The 22,950-nt window shown below is 42.8% G+C and overlaps 2 protein-coding genes across 2 annotated transcripts in view; one reads left to right on the plus strand and one right to left on the minus strand.

The window, feature by feature from the left end:
- Window positions 1-12,520, minus strand: part of LRRC63 (leucine rich repeat containing 63) — a 74,175-nt gene extending 61,655 nt beyond the window's left edge. The window contains exons 1-3 of the mRNA XM_068265212.1: window positions 12,514-12,520; window positions 8,216-8,300; window positions 2,968-3,092 (exon numbers count right to left, since the gene is read on the minus strand). Coding sequence (XP_068121313.1) covers window positions 2,968-3,088 — 121 coding nt within the window. The 5' untranslated portion in view covers window positions 3,089-3,092; window positions 8,216-8,300; window positions 12,514-12,520. The remainder of the gene's footprint in view (window positions 1-2,967; window positions 3,093-8,215; window positions 8,301-12,513) is intronic.
- A 6,342-nt stretch (window positions 12,521-18,862) lies between these two features.
- LCP1 (lymphocyte cytosolic protein 1) overlaps window positions 18,863-22,950 on the plus strand; it is a 90,067-nt gene continuing 85,979 nt past the window's right edge. The window contains exon 1 of the mRNA XM_068265213.1: window positions 18,863-18,970. The gene's annotated coding sequence lies outside the window, so the exon portion shown is untranslated. The remainder of the gene's footprint in view (window positions 18,971-22,950) is intronic.

The following is a 22,950-nucleotide window of genomic DNA, read 5'->3' on the forward strand; positions in this document are numbered from 1 at the left end:
ATACACACGTCGGACTTTTGCGAACGATGGGTCGTTTGAACGTCCCGTCGTTCAGTCGTCCGCATGCGAAATCGGGCTTGTGTAAAGGCTGTCGTTCGGGTGATAAGACTGGTCTTGAGCGATCAGCCGGGTGCAAAAAGTCCGACGGGTGTATGGGCCTTTATTATACAGACAACATGACGGGGAATTGATAGGCTGGGATGGCTGAGAGGGTAGAGTGTCAGCTTCCTGGCCAGGAGCTTTGTTTTGTTCCAAAAAGCAGATGCAATCTTAATATGGCTTTTAAGTTCTTAAAGTGTACCAGAGCTGTTCTAAATAAAACATTTTATAAATACCAGGGGCTTCCTCCAGCCCCATACGCACAGATCGATCCCACGCCGCCGTCCTCAGTCTTCCCGCAGCTTCGATACCGGGTCCCCGCACTTCCGTCAGTTGGAGCCAGTCTGACGTAAGTGAAGTGCGCTGTTTGCATATCTCTCCAGCAGTCCCTGGAGAGATACATAGAGGGCGCACTTCTCCTGTGTAGACTGGCCCGACTGAGAAGTGCGGGGACCCGGTATCGGGGATGCGGGAAGACTGAGGACGGCGGCGTGGGATCGATCTGTGCGTATGGGGCTGGAGGAAGCCCCAGGAATGTATAAAACGTTTCAGTTATAACAGCTCAGGTTTCCTTTAAGCTTTAGTAGTGTTGAAATGCCTTTTATGTTACATATATTCAATCAACAAGATTGTTATATGTAAATTAGAGTAGTCGGAATTCGAGGAGTCTGAGGTATCATCAACTAAAGGTGGCCATACACTGGTCGATTTGCCATCAGATCGACCAACAGATAGATCCCTCTCTGATCGAATCTGATCAGAGAGGGATCGTATGGCTGCCTTTACTGCAAACAGACTGTGAATCGATTTCAACATGAAACTGTAAGGAATAGCGGAGATGCCGCCACGGAGACAGGCAGCATGGCGGCTGTCTCCGCGTATCAGCCGGCGGCTTATGCCACGCAGTTTCATGCTGGTGATCTGCCTGGTCCTTCTATTGCACAGGCCAGGCTACAGGACCTTTATGCGAATAGAAGGGGAGTCAGCTGATGTGCCAAGTCAGCTGACTCCAAACAGTACTTCGGATTGGCTGAGTGGCTGGGGCGGCGCTGCGGAGCAACTTAGTATATATAGTACCAGACTGTCAGTTGCTTCGTGTCTGCTGTTGCAAATGCTTACGTGTGAGCGCTCAGACCTTTTGTCAGATCCCAAAGTGTGCTATAACTGGCCGGAGCTGGGGATCCACACTTAGCCAGATTCTGTTGATAGCTTAAAGTACCAATTACATTGTATTATCTGTTATGACCTTCTGCTTTCGTTGACTATTCTCCTGCTTGCTGACTCTGTACCTCTGCCTATCTGATTCACGTTGCCGACACTGCCTGTACACAACTCTGAATCAGCCTTCTGTCTTTGTACCTTATCTGTCCGTACATTGCCTACTCTGCTTGTCGGACCTCTCTATCCTCGCCAGTGGGCCTAGCCACTGGTGAGGGATCTGTAGCAATCGCCTGCTCCTCAGGTGAACCTTTATTGTAGTACTGTCTGTTATACCTGCTCCACAGGTATCCAATAGCTGTAGTATAGTCTAAATCACCTGCTCCTCAGGTGATCACCTTTTGCAGCTGTTTGGCTTGGCACCTGTTCCTTAGGTGTCCACTGGCTACAGTACTGTCTGGATCACCTGCTTCTCAGGTGATCAACCTTGCAGCATTACCAGTAGCTCCTGCTCCTCAGGTGCCCTTTAACTGTTGTACAGCCGGACTCACCTGCTCCTCAGGTGATCCTTGGCTGCAGTATTGTCTGTAGTCACCCGCTCCTCGGGAGACCTTATCTTCCTCATTACTGTTGCACCAAACACTATCTCACTTTGGTAGTCCTGTGTCTGGCTATACTAGCATTATTGGTGATTCTGCAGATCACCACATAATCAGGTATAGCATCTGTATTATTGGTGATACTGCAGATCACCAATAAACAGAAAATCTGTTTAGCTGACACCAATCGTTAGAGAAACCTATCACAATCTTTGAAGCTGTAGAGGGCGCTCTACTGTTTAAACTTCCTGCAGGGACAGGAAGTTCAGTGAAGCCAGCTGGACTCGGAGCCCAGCGTGGAGAAGAATAAGACAGCAGAGACCGGGGATACGCGCTGGCCAGATCAGGTAATGTATTGCCGCTATCGGCGGTCGTCGGGCATTCGAACTCCGCTATCGACGCACTTCCAACCCGCCGGCGATTGAGCAAAATCTTCTGCACGGACGGATCGACGGGAACGATTGATTTCGGACGGAAATCGATCATTCTGTCAGCATTTGCGCAACGATTTCACAGCAGATTCGATCACAGTGATCAAATTTGATGTATATCGGCGGGAAAATCGTTAGGTGTATGGGCCCCTTAAGGAGTCCAAATTGGATGATTTTTGCACTGACTCCACAGCCCTGATTGCTTGATAATGACAAGACACTTTCTCACGTTTGCCAAATCTACGAAAGTTTTTATGATAAATGGGTGATTGAACTGTTCAATAGAAAAACATTCAATCAAAGATCCAGAGAAAACAGCACTAGTATGGTCAAGGACAGGTGACCCAGCAGGAAACTCATAAGGAAATTTAGCTAACACAATTGGTTGCATTTTAAACACTTCTACAATGACAGCACCTTCTTCAATTTTTAGGTTTTATATAGGTAGTAGTAATAACTAAGCCCACACTATTCCTCAATGACAACACTTAAAGTTGTAGAGTGTTTTGTGATTGAGAACTGTTCCCTATAAGCAATCCCGCTGGATCTCCTCACTGCACTACACTGCTTTACACACGTACATATTTTGAGTGGGAAAAAAAATCGTAATCAGTAGAAAGTCATGGTAGATATTAGCAGGATTTATTTCAGTATACTGTTTATGGTGTTTATCAGGTTACCTTTCTCCTTTGCTGTTGTCCTGTGTACTTTCAGGGAAGGTAAGATTTTAGGAGGCAGGGGTCTACGCAACAGCTTGGGTGGTTCCAACATACTTTTCTCTGACATACATGGCAGGTCCATTACTCTGCAAACACAAACAATACACCTGATATACTAAGATTTGGCATTAGTACAGCTAAAATTGGTGTGCACTACCTGCACACAAATAATTTACCAACCCTTTGTCCTTCAGGCCCAAACTAACATAACTGGTACTGTACATACATTTATAATCCCATCATCAGGCGTATTCAATAGAACAATAAAACAGCAATGATTATGTTTTTAATGCATTTTTGTAACATACAAAATAAAAAAACATTAAAAAAAAAAAATCACACACACAAAAAAAAAAAAAATCACAAAAACATAAAAACCATAGTGGATTTTGGTGTATGAAGTCAGCCACCATAAATGCATTTACTGTGACACATCAGCCAATGTAGCACAAGTTTAGGTATGTTAGAGTTTCATATTTTTGAACTAGGCCCTGAGAACAGGATGTAGACCGGCTGAGGTGCATACAATTAAACCTGTGAAAAATGCGGGCCCGATGTGTGATAGCCCTTTGTTGCATGCAATAGCCTTTTCTTTTATGATATTTTTTCAAATGGAGAGGGGAACTAAGAGCTAGGATGGAGCCCAAGCTGACAACCCCAATTTTCCAGAAAAAGACTATCCTCAAATCAGCCTTGTAAAAACTGGAAAGCTCATGATCTGTGACCAACAGAGATACAAAAACTGACACACTCAGCCTGTAACTGATGCAGCTAGTGATTGGAAGTATACTTCACAAGATGTCACTCTTTCATTATATAATATAATTGAAAGTAAAGTATGGGTGTGCAAAGCAGAAACAGAAACTAGAGTAGTATTCTTGCTATATGCTGTTTGATTTTCTCTTCACTAGTGTTGCCTAATTGGTTCATGTACTGGAAAATAAGACAAGTGTTTTATATTAATTTCTGCTCCAAAAAAGATGTGCTAGCACTTATTTTCAGGGTATGTCATATTTCTATTAGGAAGTGTCTCTCAGCACTACATTTCTTGTTTCTTTGTATTGTGCTGTTCCTGGATTTGAAGGTATGTTACTGTACTGATCAGGCACACGCCCTGTCATTCCTGCAAAACAGCTGATAAGCTTTCTGTGTGCTAGGATGACAGGACTGGTGCTCAATCAGCACTGCACCACTGTGTCCCCGCTTGCTGGCTGCCTCTTCCTCCTTTTTAACTTCCGCTAGGGCTTATTTTCGGAGTACGGCTTATATTTCAAGCATGCTCAAAATTCCAGCTGGGGCTAAAGAGGTAAAGAGGGTACTCGCCAACTTACATACTATTTAACAAGAATGACAGCTCTGCATGAAGTTAGCAGAACCGCCAATCTCTTCCTCCAGCACAGTGATTCTGAAATTCAAGTGACCCTAATCTGTCAGTAAAGCTGTAAGTAACTCGAAGCCTCTTTTCACACTGCATAAAAGAACAATCTGCCTATCATAACTGAACAGATCTGAATGGATGCAGATTGATCCTGTGCAGACAACAGGATGCGTTTACATCAGTCTGTCTGGAACAGATCCGTTATTCCACTCTGACATGCGGAAAGTAAGTTTGGGTCCTGCGTGACTATTCTGATTCGGCCTGATGAAGCGGATTGCAATGGAGGCTATCTGAATCAATGCTAGCCTATGTACTGGGTACATTTTGCAAAATACTCAGGTCCCTGCACAGAACAAATGCCGGTATCCATAGCACATCAAGCTCCCATTGATTAGTAATAGACCAAAGGAACTCGTCCCTCCCAAGGGAGGATTCTTCTTAGTTCACTGAGTAGTGGACCAGCACGAGGATGAGCCGGGGGATGTTAGCCACTAGCTGCGTCCACGGCAATATATCTACTCCCCGCAGGAAGACTGTTCCCATCCGAGGGACGTAGCCACTGTTCTCATTCTCATTGCCGACAGAGGGTAGATCAATGAATGGGAACTGTGTTCCCATTCATTGATCTAAGTCCCGTGTCAATGATTGCCGGCATCAATGAGATGCTACGGTCATTGTATCAAACTGAATTACACTTGCACGCTTTACTTACTTTGTACGCAACAGGAAGAAATGTGTGAGGAAATCTTGTGGCCAAATAGGAAAATTACACCTACACACATTTCAAGAAAAAGACCTACACATAATTTAACCTCCAACTCTCTCTCATAAATACCCAAATAGAAGTTTAGCATTAAAAAAAATTTACAATAAAAAAAATACATAAATAGATACCTTATAAATATTTATCAGTTAAGGGACTGAACTTTTTTTAATATGTAGGTAATGAGGGTATATTACTTATGTTTTTGAAAATATGGGCTTGTGAATCGTGATGGACGCAAAACTGAAAAAAATGTACGTTTATTTCCAAATAAAATATTGGCGCCATACATTGTTATAGGGATATAATTTAAATGGTGTAATAACTGGGACAAATGGGCAAATAAAATATGTGAGTTTTAATTATGGTAGCATGTATTATTGTAAAACTATAATGGCGAAAAACAGAGAAATAATGAATATTTTCCATTTTTTTCTTATTATTTCTGTTAACATGCATATGGAATAAATTCTTAGCAAAATGTACTACTCAGAGAAAGTCTAAATGGTGGCAAAAAAAACCAAGATATACATTGCTTCATTGTGATAAATAGTGATAAAGTTATTGGTGAATGAAAGGGAGGAGTACTGAAAGGTGAAAATTGCTCTTGTCTCTAAGGGGAAAAACCCCTCAGTGGTGAAGTGGTTAAACAAGCAGTCTATTAACCAGCCTGGAGGGAGACAGACAGAAGTTGCAGTTGGATGCTGCTGTCTACAGCCAGGCGCAGTAGACACCCCTGATTCACACACACTTTAACTCAGGAACGGTACATTGCACAGACATGGGACATAAAGCAAATATACTGTAAGCCAAGATACTCAGCTTTTCAAAGATAGACTTCTAAAGGGGAGTAAATATCATTTAAACAAGAGTCAGTCAAAGTCGGCCAATAGGATAATACGCAAGTACCATTATTTTTTATATCAATCTAGATTAGCTATTCTCAGCTGGGGTTCTGAGAAACCGTAGGGTTCTCTAAAAACCTTTAAAGGGTTCCGTGGAATTTTGCCACTTCTGTGGGCCAAAATAGTCCCGCTCTCCCATTTTCGTAGAACAAAGTAGTTCCACTTTACTGCAGATGCGACCAGCAGATGGCTCTAATCTGCAGTGCATCTCGAATGTTTTATTGGCATTCTATATATTTAAAGATGGGGAGGCTGGCAGCTATTAGTGATGCGGAGGCGGCTGCTGCGATCGATGGACCGAAAGAGAAGACAAAGAAGATCGTAGGCCCAGTAAAAGGGGCGAAGCCGATGGGGCACAAAATCAAGCAGATGGTGAGTATGACTGTCCCCCCCCCCCCCCACTGTGCACCAATTATTATTAATATTTCGGATTTTTATAGCGCCAACATCCTCCGCAGCACTGTACAGAGTATATATAGCCACGTTACGTATTGTCTCTCAGAGGAGCTCACAATCTAATCCCTACCATAGTCATATGACCATTGTACTCTAGGGCCAATTTTGTGGGGAAGCCAATTGGAGCCATTTTGTGGGGAAGCCAATTGGAGCCAGTGGAGTGCCCAGAGGAAACCCATGTGGACATGGGGAGAACATACAAACTCCTTGCAGATGTTGACCTGGCTGGTATTCAAACCGGGGGCCCAGCGCTGCAAGCCGAGAGTGCTAACCACTATGCCACCGTGCTGCCCACACCAATGATAAAGCATATTAAAAGGAATTAATGGCAGTCTGTAGTCCAACTGCAAATGAGGCATAGGAAGCTAGGGCAATTCCTGCCAATGGACACTAGTGATAACGGAGTGGTGGCTGCATTTTTGGAAAGGGGTTGCATGGGGGCACATTATTAATGCAGTTCATATGAGAGGATCATTGCTGCATTTGGTATGTGAGAATCAAGGCTGCATTTGATATGTGGGAGTCATAGCTGCGTTTGATATGTGGGGGTCATGGCTGCATTTGATATATTGGGGTCATAGTTGCAGCTCATATCTCGGGATAATGGCTGCATTTGATATGAGGGAGTAATGTTTGCATTCGGTATGAAGGTGATTGTTGCATTTCACATGTGGAGGTACTGGCTGCATTTCTTATGTTGGGAGTTCATTGCTGTGTTTTGTGTGTGGTTAATGATTGGATTTCATATGTGGGGTGGGGGTTGCATTTGTTGAACTAGGAAAGCTTTAGCCATCATTTATATATATATATATATATAGCCCACTAAGATCTGGCAATTTTGCCTCCAGGCAAAAAAAGGATTAAAAAAAGATAATCTAGATACCAAATATAAGCGGAATACACATTTCTAGTGTTCAGCATTAATCACGGTTCACAACTACTGGCCTGAGTTCCAGAGATGGGAGAACTACTTCTATTCTGTGTCTAGATTGAAATAAAAATGTTTTTTTTTTTAAATGTATGTTGTGCTGCTGGTATTCCTATATGTGTTTTCCTGCCAGCATCAGAGCTGCCAATAGCAGTTCAAGAAGTGCTGAGATACTGTTTGGATGGTCTTCTATGTAGTGTGTTAATAATCTCTGCAAATGGAAATATTAGTGCACTGAATGCAGCAGGAATAGCATTGTTTTCGCTATTTCAGTAACGGTGCTGTCTTGAAATTCATCATGCATGCACTAAACTCTAAAAGCACAACTATAACATGAGTGTGATAACCAGGCATGGGAAAGCTTCCTTATTTCACACAATGACAGGTTCCCATTAATTTTTATGAATCACATTGCATTTACCTCTGTTTGTGTAACAATTACATCTCTATCCCCGGGCATATACTGAAAAGCATTGCTTTTGTGTTCAATGCAGTTTCAACCTCCAACCTAGACACTTGTATCAGGAAGCTGGTACTTAAAAAGAGAACCTGAACTGAAAATAAAAAGTCAAAATAACTATACACGGGTCATACTTACCTCCTGTGTACTCTACTACTCAATCTCTTTCTCTTCTCCTGCGTCCATTTGTCCACTGTGATCAATGGAATTCTCCGTCCTCCATTCTGAAAATGGCCACTACCCCATAACAGCTTCCTGGTTAGCACACTGTTAAACTGTAATATCACCCACTTAAAACATAGGGAAACATGGACATTACCTTGCACATTCAGTTGTAACTGACAGCTGCTGAAATATAACTGACAGCAACTGGTATATTTCAGTACCAGAATTGGAAGGGATCACTGCAAGAAGAAAATGTTGAGCTTCTGAGAGGAACGGACAGAGAGATTAGTATGTAATATAAATTTGCAGCTCCGTCATGTGTTTATTTTAAATAATTTTACTCACTTCAGGTTCCCTTTAAAGAGAAACTCTGACCAAGAATTGAACTTTATCCCAATCAGTAGCTGATACCCCCTTTTACATGAGAAATCTATTCCTTTTCACAAACAGACCATCAGGGGGCGCTGTATGACTGATATTGTGGTGAAACCCCTCCCACAAGAACCTCTGAGTACCGTGGTACTCCTGGCAGTTTCCTTTCTGTGAACCTTGTTGCATTGTGGGAAATAGCTGTTTACAGCTGTTTCCAATTGCCAAAAAAGCATGCAGCAGCTACATCACCTGCCAACAGTAAAAATGTCACAATGTAATGTCAGTATGTAAATCAGGGATTTAAAAGATTTTACAATGGACAAACACTGACTAAATCATTTATACATAATTCTTGTAAAAATTAAGCACTTTTTTTATTACATTATTTTTACCGGAGTTCCTCTTTAAACTCTGTGGTCCACCACTCCACACAATAGCATCAAGCCAGGAAGGCACTCTTGTTTGGCAATAAGTGAATTGAAAATACATGTAGTACACATACATTTTCAAACTACTCCTCTTCCTCCACTGTACAAATAATGCATTCACCATTGCACCTTTGATGAGCACTGGTCAGGGGCGTAACTAGAAATCACTGGGCCCCCCTGCAAAACTTTGGATGAGTCTGTACACAAGATCCTGCTGAACACTTGGGACTGTCTACAAATCTTTGTAGGATTCCTTATCAGAGGCTGAGCAGATGCAGTCAATTGTGCAGAGCAGAAAGTGTTTTCTCACCTTACCCTAAGGGCCTGTTCAGACTATCTGCGTATGAAGAATGCGTTTAAAATCAAAGAAACGCAAGTTGAAAAACGCATGCGTTTTTCTTGCATTCTAATGCGTATTCTATTGCGTTTTGCACACACACGTGACCCAGGGGAAAAAAAGAATTATGGGAACCGCAGAGGAAAACGGACGCTAAAAACGCAATAGTACGCATTTTTGATACGCGTCCATAGACTTTCATTGCGTCCGTTTCTATGCGTGACGCACAGAACTGCGTGCAGCAATGCGGATGAGAAACGTATGCGTCTCATACGCATACATGTGAACTAGCCCATTCAAAAGCATTAGGAGCCGTTTCTATGCGTTTTTGGTACCCAGACACGTTCCCTGAAAACGTCTAGGAACGCGCATAGTCTGAACAGGCCTTAGGGGCCCTTTTACACTTAATCAGTTGCTCTCAGTTAAAATGGAAAGAAAACTGATTTTCAAAGTAATGCTCATGTTTTCCTATGGCACCTTTCACACTTAAAGAGACACTGAAGCGAAAAAAAAATTATGATATTATGATTTGTATGTGTAGTACAGCTAAGAAATAAAACATTAAGATCAGATACATCAGTGTAATTGTTTCCAGTACAGGAAGAGTTGAGAAACTCCAGTTGTTATCTCTATGCAAAAAAGCCATTCATCTCTACGACTAAGTTAGTCGTGGAGAGGGCTGTTATCTGACTTTTATTATCTCAACTGTAAGTGAACGGTTTTCTTTTTATCTGCTAGAGGAGAAGTCATTACTTCACAGACTGCTCTGAAAGACTCATTTTGAAAGCTTAAGGCCCATACACACGTCGGATTTTAGCGAACGACCCGTCGTTTGAACGTTCCGTCGTTCGGACGTTTTCGCGTCAAATCCGACGTGTGTACAGACTATCGTTCGGGTGATAAGACTGGTTACCAGCGATCCGCCCGGCGGATCGTTGGTAACCAGTCTTATCACCCGAACGATAGTCTGTACACCCGTCGGATTTGACGCGAAAATGTCCGAACGACGGAACATTCAAACGACGGGTCGTTCGCTAAAATCCGACGTGTGTATGGGCCTATAGGGCTCTATTCATAAAACCTTCCCGCAAGTTTTCCGCTCAAAACAGCGGATTTTCCCGTCCATTTAGCAAAGTGGGCATTCAAAAAAGCTGTTCCCGCATGAAAATCTACAATCCCCCAGCAGAGCGAGAAATTTCCGCCTTCTCCAGTGTTTTTCTAGATTTATCTAGAAAAAAGTAACAAAATGGCCATTCATAAAGATTAGAGGAAGCGGTATGTGGACGGGAAATACCGCTTCCTCTGATTTTGCGGATTACATACAAGTGAATGGGACAGACCTCCCAGAGAGAGCAGTGCACGGAGGGACTCTGCCGGCTGAAGTGTCTCCGCATGCCTTCCGACAGCTTACCGCCAGCTTTCAGCGGGAGATCTCCGCTCTTGCATCGCAGCTTTCAAGATTTCTTTGAATGACCACCCAGAAGTGTAAAATACCGCTGCGGTATTTTCCCTCCAGGAGTTTTCTCGCAACAACTTTTTTATGAATAGAGCCCATAGTGTTGTGTAATCTGCACATATTATAGAATAATGCAATGTTAGAAAAAACACTATATACCTGAAAATAAAAGTATGAGAATATTTTCTTTGCTGCTAATCTTCTAGTAATTATTCATAGTACACAACAAATTCATTATATCATATATTTTTTTTCGCTTCAGTGTCTCTTTAACGCGTTTTAATTGAAATCTTCTTCCCAATGCACTGCTATGGAAAAACGCGTACCAACGCGTACTAACGCACACTAAGGCGTACCAACTGATTAAGTGTAAACGGTTAGTTGTCAGTTTCTCAGGACGGGGCCCCCTGCGGCTTCTGGGCCCCCCTGCGGATGCATCCCTTGCAGGGTCTATTGTTACTCCCGACACTGGTGAATGCATTGTTTGTATGGTCTAATGCTGGGAATACACGGTTCGTTTTTGCCTTCGTTTAAACCTTCGATTCGTTCGGTAAACGAATCGAGTGTTGAAAATGTATGTGAAAATAGTCATAATCTCATTATAGTTTCGATTAATAGACCCCAAAAACGAACGACTAGTGATCGAACATGTTTGATATTATCTCTCTTTATCCATCTAATCGAGCCATTGGTAGGCTTGATGGCTGTTCAGATCGATTATATATTCGTTTATGCTAGTCCGTCCCTGTAAAAAGGGATTTTCGTTTCGTTTCTTTGCAGCCTTCGATCATTGGAAAAACGAAACCATCAGAATCGTAAAAAAAAACGAAACCGTGGGTGGTGATATTAACCGTATGACCGATTATTTCGGGATCGAAAAGGACAAAAGGCACAATCGAAACGAAGGTTTAAACGAAGGCAAAAACGAACCGTGTATTCCCAGCATAAGGAAGGGATCACATTTAAGTCACTGGAAAACAGCCACAGTTTTCCACAGACGGTTTTTGTTTTTAGTGTGCGTTTTCCGCATGCGTCAGCTGGCAATCAACTGACTGTCGCCAATGGGGGTCAAACACAGTGTACGAAAAAGTGCATTTAGCTTAAAAAAAATTCTGCATGCAGGCACTGCACCAATGTGAGCCAGCCCATTGATTAACATAGGGAGAGGTGTGACATCTGGACCGTTTCTGCATGCGTGAAAACCACATGCAATTCCACTAAGTGTGATCTCTGCCTCAGGGAGAGTTCACTCACACTTGCATCTGTGGGAATTGCAGATGACTCCCCTAAAGCGTAATGCTGCACATAGAGCTTTTTAAGTTGCGTTTTAATACATTCCTTTTTTTACAGTAGCCATGGACGTCAAGGAGAAAACGCATGTGTACTGCAGTAGTGCAGGTTGTATGTTTGTTTGACCGCTATGCGGAATCGCAGATGCCTTCAAAAACTGCACCTTAGGGCCCGTTCAGACTGCGCACGTTTCCAGCCGCATTTTGGAAACGCGTGCAGGAGGCAGACACGCACGACATCAGACAGTGCATAGACTGCACTGTCTGCTGTTCACACTGCATGCGTTCCGGAGCTGTGCGGTCCGGGAACGCATGCTGCACGCAGATTTTACAAAAACGCGCGGCTGTCCCATTCACTTTTCAGTAATGGGATCAGCCACGCAACGCACACAAACGCGGATGGCGTGCGTTCGTACGCGTTGTGTTCCGCATGTGTGGCCGTCCGCGTGTTGCAGTCTGAACGGGCCCTTAGACTATATATTACATAAGTTTCCACATGCGTTTTTGGTATGTGTGACCCCTGCCTCACTGTGTAGAATTTTTTCTCACTGTTCCATTATGCACACATACACTGTGTTCACACCATAAGTACACAGAAGTACCCCTCGAGATACAAGCAGCAGAAAGACCATGATCTAGGCAAAAAAAAAATACACTTGTCAGACAGGAAGTAGGAACAGCAACTACCCGATGCACACACAGTTGTACTACAGACCTCACGGACACACACATCCAGCAATGCTAATGAATGATCCTGTTGCTCAGTGTTGCATAAACCCACCAGTCGCTGAAGTCACATGTTCAGAGCGCGCGACGTCTGAGGAACAGGTACAAGACAAGTCAGGCATGCAAGTTTCACCCAGCGGAGTCCACATCGCGGCCATGGCAACCTCACCACAGCAACACAAACCTGGCGGCCTCAAAGCGCATGCGCAGGAAGTACTGCTTTGATACGGAGGGGCATAAATGTCAGCGCTCCTCTTGCAATTGACCCTGTCATCCATTTGTGGCTCGGATCGTTTTGCGCAGCAGCAATAAAGCATTGCGTCGTGCAATTACGATTTTTTCTTTACAAATGAAATAAAGGTTATTCGCTCTGTTAATCAGGGAAGACAGTACATAAAAACTGGTAGACAAATTACTGATTCTGTGTTGCCTTTTTACTTTAGCAGAGCTGGGGTGGAACAAGCTTCCAGATTATTATTATAGTCAACGGGATGGTCAAAGATAAAGTGATGCATGCAGCATTATGCAAATTATGTATACAAATGTATGCAGTTTAAAAATGGATCAATCAGATCCCACCAAGGTGGGATTTGATTGATACATTTTCAAGTGTTGTAAATTGGAATGCAAATTTTGCATATTCCCGCATCTCAAAGACCATCCCTAATTTTAAAGTGTGCCGGGATGGGCTTGTGTTGGTCTATGATACTTACTGGGGCAGTGGGCTTCCCCAGCCCTATGAGGTGCATGGGCTCACTCGCTGTCCTCTCCAGCTGATCGTTCTCTTGTAATTCTTCCCAGTTATCTGGCCAGTCATGCCCTGCCTTCTGCCAGATTACCGAGGGGGATTATAAGAGAATGGAGCACCCAGAGAAGACGGCTGGAGGAAGCCCCAGGTAAGTATAAATAGCCCAATACAAGCCATCTTAGGTTTCCTTAAAGAGGAACTTCAGGTTAAACAAATATACTGTCATTACGTTACAGTTGGGTTGCAAAAGTATTCGGCCCCCTTGAAGTTTTCCACATTTTGTCACATTACTGCCACAAACATGCATCAATTTTATTGGAATTCCACATGAAAGACCAACACAAAGTGGTGTACACATGAGAAGTGGAACAGGCAGAACAGGCAAATGTTTCAGTTTATGAGGGCAGCCATCTTTTTGGCTGAAAGGAGGTGACAGGGAGCATGAGACACAATTCCAACTGTCCTGGTGCTGATCACCCCTCCCAGTTGCTAGGCAATGTGAATAACAACATAGGAAATCCCATCAAGCTTTGCACAGCATCAAGGAAAAAAAGCCCGGGCAGTTTTCTTTGATGGGGTGGAACTTAGCTTTTGTGCATCTAAAAATAAGGCTTATGTAAGAAAAACAAAGTTCTGATGCTGTGAAACTGTTAAAGAAACACCAAGCCTCTTCAGTGCTGCTGAGTAGATTTTTAGTCTGGAGGTTCACTTTAAGTGCACAGCAATAGGAGAGGCAATCGATTGTGACTTCACCAAGGCTCACCAGGGACCCTCCTTCACTCACTGTAATAGTTGTTCATTGGTGCTAGGATTGTAATGATGACCTCTACATGTGCTCTGAATAGTGGTAATCCTCTGGTCCTCTTCCACTCGCTGGGACCCTCATGCTGATCATGGCCACGCTCCTATGCTGGTATAAGCATGACTTTGCCTTTGCAGTAGAACAGAGCTGCTCAAGCTACTCCAATATGACCACACACATGCTTGAAGAGGAGCGCGGCCCTGATCAGATTACCAACAATCCTTTATCAACGATGATGGACCGGAGGATGCTAAGGGAAGCCTCAGTAGGACTGGGGGCAATTATTCCAGTCTACCTATACTAGGGGAAACTATTCCATGCTACCTATACTGGGGGCAACTATACTAGGCTACCTATACTGGGGGCTCTTATACCTGGCTAAGCTATACTGGAGGCATCAATAACTGGATACCTATACTAGGGGCAACTATTCCAGGCTACCTACACTAGGGGCACCTATAACAGGTATTACTCCCCATGGCGCCCTTAGCATGCCACACTCCTTTCCTTAATTTTTTTTAGGTGGGAGTCATTTAATACCCAGCACCGGGTGTCAAATGCCCTAGATACGCCACTGCCATGAACCAATGTATTATTCCAATCTTGGATGTTACATTTACTAAAGGCAATTTAGATATTAGAGTCTGCCAGATCCTAACTGTTAAGCATACACTGCTGCAAAGCTGCCTCTATCACTATCATGGCTCTAAAACTCTCCAATCTTAATCTGCTGTGTCCTCAGGAGAATTTTGGTGCCCCAGGCCAGGCATATTTTGCAGACACCAGTGACAAATACTGTATATGCAGAAATTATGTTTTCAAAGTAAGTCTATAAAGGATACACATATTGTTACCAGGCTAGATACTCGTCACTCACTGAACCCTCAACAAGGACTTCCTGTGTCTGTTATGAGGGGCGTGTAGCCTCATACTGTTTATATGCAGCCTTGGTCTCTACTGGTGTAAAATTCTCCTGGAAATCTAGAAGAGTTGCAATCAAAACAGAACAAATATAAAACAATTAAATCTTAGAAGCACATTAATAGCTTCTGCCTTATCATTGATATGATATTCAGGTGTCCTTTGTAGTGCCCATTTAGGTGTTAAAATAACCATCCATCTAATTCTTAAAGGAACTACCTGTTGTGTATAAGAATTCCATAAAGCACACTAGCTAAGCATCTGCCTGGTTTATCTATGCCTAAAAACGTCCCTGCTCAACCCTGTAATTCTGGGATACTTACCTTTTATTGACTGCTGATTAAATTGCAGTGGTCTCGGCAGAGAACTTAACCAGCATTGGCTTTCTCTGTGTTCTTCTTTTCAATTTGAATCTGATTTTAAGTAGTCAAAAAGACCCTATGCATACTATACTTTTTGTGTGTGTCAAAGGACACCTGAAGTAATAGGGATATGGAGGCAGCCATATTTATTTCCTTTTACACAATAACAGTTGCCTGACAGTCCTTTCCTGCATCAATAGTGTCTGAATCACACACCTGAAACAAGCATGTGACTAATCTAGTCAGACTTCAGTCAGAAACATCTGATCTGCATACTTGTTCGGGGTCAATGTATGGCTAAATGTATTAGAGGCAGAGGATCAGCAGAAAAGCCAGGAAACTGGTATTGTGTAAAAGGAAACAAATATACCAGCGTCCATATCCCTCTCACTTCAGTTGTCCTTTAAGGTAGCTATAGAAACAATACTTTGGTTGGCTGAATTGACTCATATTGACCATTTTAGCCAGCCATCTGTTGCAGGAAAAATAATTTGTATCAAAATTAGAAATATTTCTTAAGATAAAACCTGATTCTGTTGGACACATTTTTTTCAGCCAAGAATCATACCATTTTGTATTTATGGCAATGTTATCCTGCACATCCTTAATGCAACTTCTGTGGATATTGCTGTGCAATATCCTTATACTAGTCAAGACTTAGATCAAGACTTAGAGGGCCAGCTATAGGCTCTTGCCAGACTACTACCTGCTGACTAAAGCCTTGTACACACACTATATGGTTCTTGGTCAAGAGAGATTACAGCGAGACAGAGAGAGATGTTCAGCAATCCAGTTTGCATGGCAATAGTCCCAGTTCTGTAGCTTAGAGCAGTGTTTCTCAACATTATTACAGCAGGTACCCCTTTATAATAGATAGTGTTTGCAGAGTATCCCTATTGTGAATAATATCATCTCATGTACCTCTTGATACATTTTTTTTGGTCAGGTGTACTTTAGAGTTGTGTATACCGGTAATTGTTTTTCAAACATTCCCTAATGTTTTAACTAAAAATACATATTCAGGCTTATTTATATATGAGTTATTTTTAAACCCCCAAACTCATTATGATAGACTGACTACAACAAGTTCAAGTACCCACTGAGCCCCTCCTGAGTACCCCCAGGGGTACCCGTACCATGTATCTAGGGCTTAGAGTCTGTGAACTCATTGGAGATGCCCTACCTGTAATCTTTAGCAACAAGGTGACCAGCTGTATGGAGGCTTGATAACTGACTTTTTCGGGAGCAGAAAAATAAAATGTGGATAGTCTCTTGTTTTCAAGTTTTGAACTAAGCCAGTTACAGTTCAGAAGTTCTGGACAATCCTTGGCTGTCACACTCACTAATATTTTATGTACAGTTGTTTTTACTCCATAAGTTGTTGGAATATGATACACATATGAGTGTAAGGAAATGCGAACTTGCTTGTGGAGTGGTTTTCCAGATGGTCCAAGCAGCACTATGTTAGGAGTTGCGGTTCACTAGAATTATTGTATTGTTTCTAGTTTAGGAGAGTCTTGACACAACAGTTCTCTTTCTTAATTTTCCCAGAAACGTACAAAGATGCGGACTGCTCATTCATAACATTTTTTTTTCCGGTTGGACTTAATGGACAAATGTATTTTTTTCAACCAAACTATGTAACTATTATAATCTAGAGAATATGAGGATGTATGTGTATCAGACCTGGCTAGCTACTTTTAGGCCCCTTTTTCACTTACCGTGTCATGTTGCATCTTTGTACTCCGTCCCCCAGCCCCCCCACCCCCGCAGCTCATCGTATTGGCAATTAATGTCAAAGGGACACACTGCATACTGCACAAAGTGATGGAAGTGCTCTGGGCACAACAGAAGTAATGCAGGAGCTGCGGTGCATTACCCTGCGACTCCTGGAAGTGCACCAGAAGTTGCATGTTAATTATTTTTGTATTTGGTCACTGCGACAATAGGGCTTGATTCACTAAAGCGTGATAACTGCTATCACAGCAGTTATCACGCGAACTGCCACGCGCGGCGCTTTGCGCACGCAAAGCATTACTCCGTGTGAGTGATCACTTGCTTGTTTCAAGCTAGTGATCACGCGCAAACCTTCCTTTATCACACGGAGTAATGCTTTGTGCGTGCAAAGCGCCGTACACGGAAGATCGCGTGATAACTGCTGTGAAAGCATTTATCACGCTTTAGTGAATCAAGTCCATAATGCGAAGTGCAGCTTGTGGGCTCCAATGCGGTGCGCTTGATCCAAATCACACTGCTACTGCAGTGCACTAGTGCAAAAGGGACCTAAAGGAATATCTTATGAGGGTGTCTAGACTACTTCTTGTGTTTCACATTGGAAATAAATTGCTCCAGCTAGGGAAGACCACTGCTTTAGCTGTAAGGCTCTATACCAGTGGTCCTCAAACTAAGGCCCGCAGGCCGAATGTGGCCCGCCGAGGCATTTTCACTGGCCCACCAAACACAAAATGTGTATAACTTATAGATGTGGCCCACTGCAACTTTAAATATCGGCGGCCTGCATATAGAATAGCAGTGCTGGCACCACCCATCCACATACTAGAAGCCAGTGAGCAGTCATTCGCTGGCTTCAAATCCAATTCTGCGTAAGGTGACACTGTTGTCCAACTGAATGGTTGTTGCCTGAGTATGCTTCACTGTCTGGTGCACAACAATGGTCTTTGGGGTGCCGCATGACTGAATAGCTGCTGCTGGGAGTTCTCCTCTGGGCATGACTGGGGGGAATTAATACCTAGATTCAATGTAATGTTTTTCAACATCAGTTTATGTATGTTCCGGCCCTCCAGCAGTCTGAAGTACGGTATGTTGTTCCGGCCCTTTACCAAAAATGTTTGGGGACCCCTGCTCTATACTGTATATGTATTTATATATTTTAAGCTAGACACTATGTAAAACACAGATCACCTAATGTACTTCTGTGCTTACATGCAGTATGCGTTGCACATGGTATGTGTGTATTTAACTGTGGAGGACAATATTACTCAAGGACACCTAGAAGTTTGGGGACACTGTGACCCTAGAAGAAGTACTGTCTTTTGGGGTCAGTATGTGATTTCATAAAAGTGGTTGTGATCTGCTACTTAAATATATAGAGGTTATTTTAATATCAATCATTTAAAGGCTTTACATTAGCACATTCTGTCTTTTAAACAATTGCATTGCGTAACTATGGAGTGCAATTGTAGAAGTGACAGGCAAAAGTTGCAAAAGCACATTTTAAGCAGGCTAGGAAGTGGGTAGTAGTGTTAACATCTTTTTTGACTAATCAGGTGGAGCTGGAAATAGAGGAAGGGTTAAAACGGCTGAATTTCCTTATAAAGACATAAACTCACGTCAGTTATTTCCTTCTTCTAACCACAAAATATAGCTTGACTAGGGTGTTAGAACATACAAAGTTACTTCAAGTTATCTCCAGTTGAATAGCACCCAACAAGCATCACAGTGATCAAGGTAAGCTTTTCTTTATGTTCTATAAGCAATACAGCAGTACCCTGTGTAAGGTGGAATACCCTGTGTAAGGTGCAGGTTACATAAACTGAACAGCAACAATACACTGTGTAAGGTGCAGACTTCATGAACTGAACAGCAGCAATAACCTGTGTAAGGTGCAGACAGCAGCAATACCCTGTGTGAAGTGCAGACAGCAGCAATACCCTGTGTAAGGTGCAGGTTACATGAACTGAACAAATGGCTTGCCATTAGTGCTACCCTTGTATAAGCTGTTGCCTTATCTCTATGCATGCAGCCACTGGGTTCTACCAGTCTAAAGGAAATCCGTGGCCTGTCAGTAGAGCAATCACTGAGTTAGAACAAGAACCTGCACAGTAAGATTTTATTTGTGCAAATCTTGTAGAAATGAGGTTGTCCTCAATGCTGCCTCTCTACTCTCCACCCTGAGCAGGTGTCCTACTGCCCTTGCTTAATTGTCTTTTCTTTTAGAGACGTATTTTCTTGATGAAGCTATGATCCCACTATTATACCATGGATCTATTGTACAGAGATGTATTTATCAATAAAATGCAGCTTGTAAAGACATAAGCAGTGGTGGAGATACAGAAAAAAAAAGATTTTATAAGAAATAACACAGGATGTGTCCCACGAAACAGCGGAGGTGAGTGGCAGTCTTGTGGGTTGTTCTAATGAGTCAGATATGACCACTTCTATCTTAATATTAAAAAGGAGTTTCCACTGCTCCACACTACCCACAGAAGACAATGAGTATGATTTATTAACAAATATCCAAGCTGAAGGACAATAGTGATCCCTCAAAATCAGCATGTTTATGTAAAAGAATGTCTTCAAATTCCTGCCACTAATTAGCAGATAATTTACAATGCAGACCAGGTTGGCGGGATCACTAACGTTCTTTAGGCTTAGTTCACACCACAAATCGCTTGCGCTTAATGATTGCAATTTAACAAAGGGCTTTTCAAAGCAATGTTTGAATAAATGTGTTGAAAAAATGTTCCATGCAGTGCAACTGCTATTTTAACAAAATCACAACTGCTGAAGGAACACCCTTAGGGCCCTTTTCCACTAGCAATCGCTAGCGTTCACGCTGAACGCTAGCGATTGCTGAATCGCAATTACCGGCGATTCCCCGACGTTCGCGGCCGCGATTTTGCTATGCTATGCACTGCATAGCAAAATCGCGGCAATAATCGCTCCGCCGCGCGATCGCGATCCGGTCAAAAACGAATCGCGGTAGTGGAAATGACCTACCGCGATTCCTATGCTAAAAGCAAACTGTAGCGATTTGACAAATCACTAGCGGTTTGCGGTTTTGCGATTAAGCAATCGCAAACGCTGTAGTGGAAAAGGGCCCTTATAGAGTTATATTAGCCAAGCGGTTTTCGAAACGCTGGCACTTTGAAAAGTGCTCAAAAGTATTCTTGGTGTGAACCAGCCCCGAGTGTTCTACAACTTGGAAGAAGCTTAATAAATCAGATCCACTGTTTCTTACGTCAGATACTCTCTGGTATATCTTTCTGCCATTTGTGGGGTTCTAGGGGGAAAACAAATATTTTTTGCTATTTAAAATAGACCAGTAGTAAAAGATCATGAGGTTGATTCTCACACTAGTTGTAAAATTGCTTGCATGGCAATTTTTCCTGAACTTACACCAGTTAGTTAGCAACACACCCATTACCTAGGTAACTCAAGATACACAATGCTTGCTATGCAAATGACGTAAGTATACTGGTAAAATTCTGTGCTGCTTGCCTAAAGCAGGGGCCTGCTGCTGGTACGTGATTGAACCCTTGTGAATGTTACTATAAATTATAAGAATGCAGCCAGTAAACTCTGGTCACCTGGCCTGTATAGTCATTCTCAGTCAAGAACTAAGGGCTGGTGCACACCAAAAACCGCAAGCAGATCCGCAAAACGCTAGCAGATTTTTAAACGCTTTTTTTTATTTTTATGAGGCGTTTTGCTAGCGTTTTGCGGATTGCTGCTGCGGTTTTCAGTATAGTAGATTTCATATATTGTTACAGTAAAGCTGTTACTGAACAGCTTCTGTAACAAAAACGCCTGCAAAACCGCTCTGAAGTGCCGTTTTTCAGAGCGGTTTGCGTTTTTCCTATACTTAACATTGAGGCAGAAACGCATCCAAAATCCAAAAAATGCCTCACCCAGGCATTTTTCGTTTCTGCAAAACGCCTGCCGCTCTGGTGTGCACCACCCCATTGAGATACATTGACCAAGCAGATCCGCAGCCGCAAGCGGATCTGAAAACGCCCAAAAAGCCGCTCGGTGTGCACCAGCCCTTAGGGCTGGTGCACACCAAAACCCGCTAGCAGATCCGCAAAACGCTAGCAGATTTTTAAACGCTTTTTTTTATTTTTATGAGGCGTTTTGCTAGCGTTTTGCGGATTGCTGCTGCGGTTTTCAGTATAGTAGATTTCATATATTGTTACAGTAAAGCTGTTACTGAACAGCTTCTGTAACAAAAACGCCTGCAAAACCGCTCTGAACAGGCGTTTTTCAGAGCGGTTTGCGTTTTTCCTATACTTAACATTGGGGCAGAAACGCATCCGAAATCCAAAAAATGCCTCACCCAGGCATTTTTCGTTTCTGCAAAACGCCTGCCGCTCTGGTGTGCACCACCCCATTGAGATACATTGACCAAGCAGATCCGCAGCCGCAAGCGGATCTGAAAACGCGGAAAAAGCCGCTCGGTGTGCACCAGCCCTTAGAGTTTATTAAAAGACAGCAACTCAGCATTACAGCCAGGTAATTAGGATCTTCTGCAAATCAGGCCAACAACAGTAGCTTTCATTTTAACATCAGTATGCAAGTAACATAACGTACATTGAACACATAGTGCAACTCACATTATGTCAGTATTGTAACATTTGTTATGCTAGCAATGTGCGAGTTACCTACATAACGCAAGTTGTGCTATCTGCAAATGCACACTGCGTTACTTGCGCAAATTGCTGTGGGTTGTCTGCACATGCCAATATTTTACCGCTGTTTAGTGAATCCAGGCCTTTATCTCTTAGTAAGTAGGGGCTGCTGTTAAGTGGAATGGGACCCTGGGTAAATATGAATGTTACATTTTAATGCTATACTGCTATGCAGGACCTATTAATGTTGATTTAAATGTTAGTGTTTATATTTGTATTAATAACTATAAAAGCATGGGAATCAAACATACAAATTGGAATCCTGGTTTATACTCTACTTTAAGTAAATATGGGCAGTATGCCTCACCTCCTGGCAGACATCTGCATTGGCTGCAGAGCCGGGACAAGGCCCTCCAGCACCCAAGGCTGAGACACGAAAGTGCGCCCCTCCATCCCTCCCACCCCAGCCGTCACACACTGATTGCTATTAGACTAAGGGGCTCCCCAGGGGTCCCAACACCCTAGTCTCTAGTTATCTGGCTTGCAGTCACTGCCATATATCCCCTTTTCTATTTCTCTATGCTTCAAACACAATAGGGAAATGATAGCCAAGTGAGTTATGCGCTCCCTCCTACACTGCGCCCTGCCCTGATTGGCTGTAGTGAAGGAAGGATTCAGCCACTCTTTCCTCTGCAGAAGGGGCCTGATCATGTTCTCTGATCTGGAATTCCTTAAAGGACAACTGAAGTAAGAAGAATATGGAGGCTGCCATATTTATTTCCTTTTAAACAATATCAGTTACCTGGCAACCCTGTTGATCTATTAGTGTAGTAGTGTTTAAACAACACCAGAAACAAGCACGTGGTTTGTCAAATCTGACAATATCAGAAACACCTGATCTGCATATGCTTGTTCAGGGTCTAGGACTAAAAGTATTAGAGGCAGAGGATCAGCATGATAGCCAGGTAGCTGGTATTGATTAAAAGGAAATAAATATGTCAGCCTCCATATCCTTTTCATTACAGTTGTCCTTTAAGAAGCTTAGATGCCTTGGACAATTTGTTCAAAGAAAAATGTTCA

The sequence above is a fragment of the Hyperolius riggenbachi genome, chromosome 2 (assembly GCF_040937935.1).
Source record: "Hyperolius riggenbachi isolate aHypRig1 chromosome 2, aHypRig1.pri, whole genome shotgun sequence".
NCBI lineage: Eukaryota > Metazoa > Chordata > Amphibia > Anura > Hyperoliidae > Hyperolius > Hyperolius riggenbachi.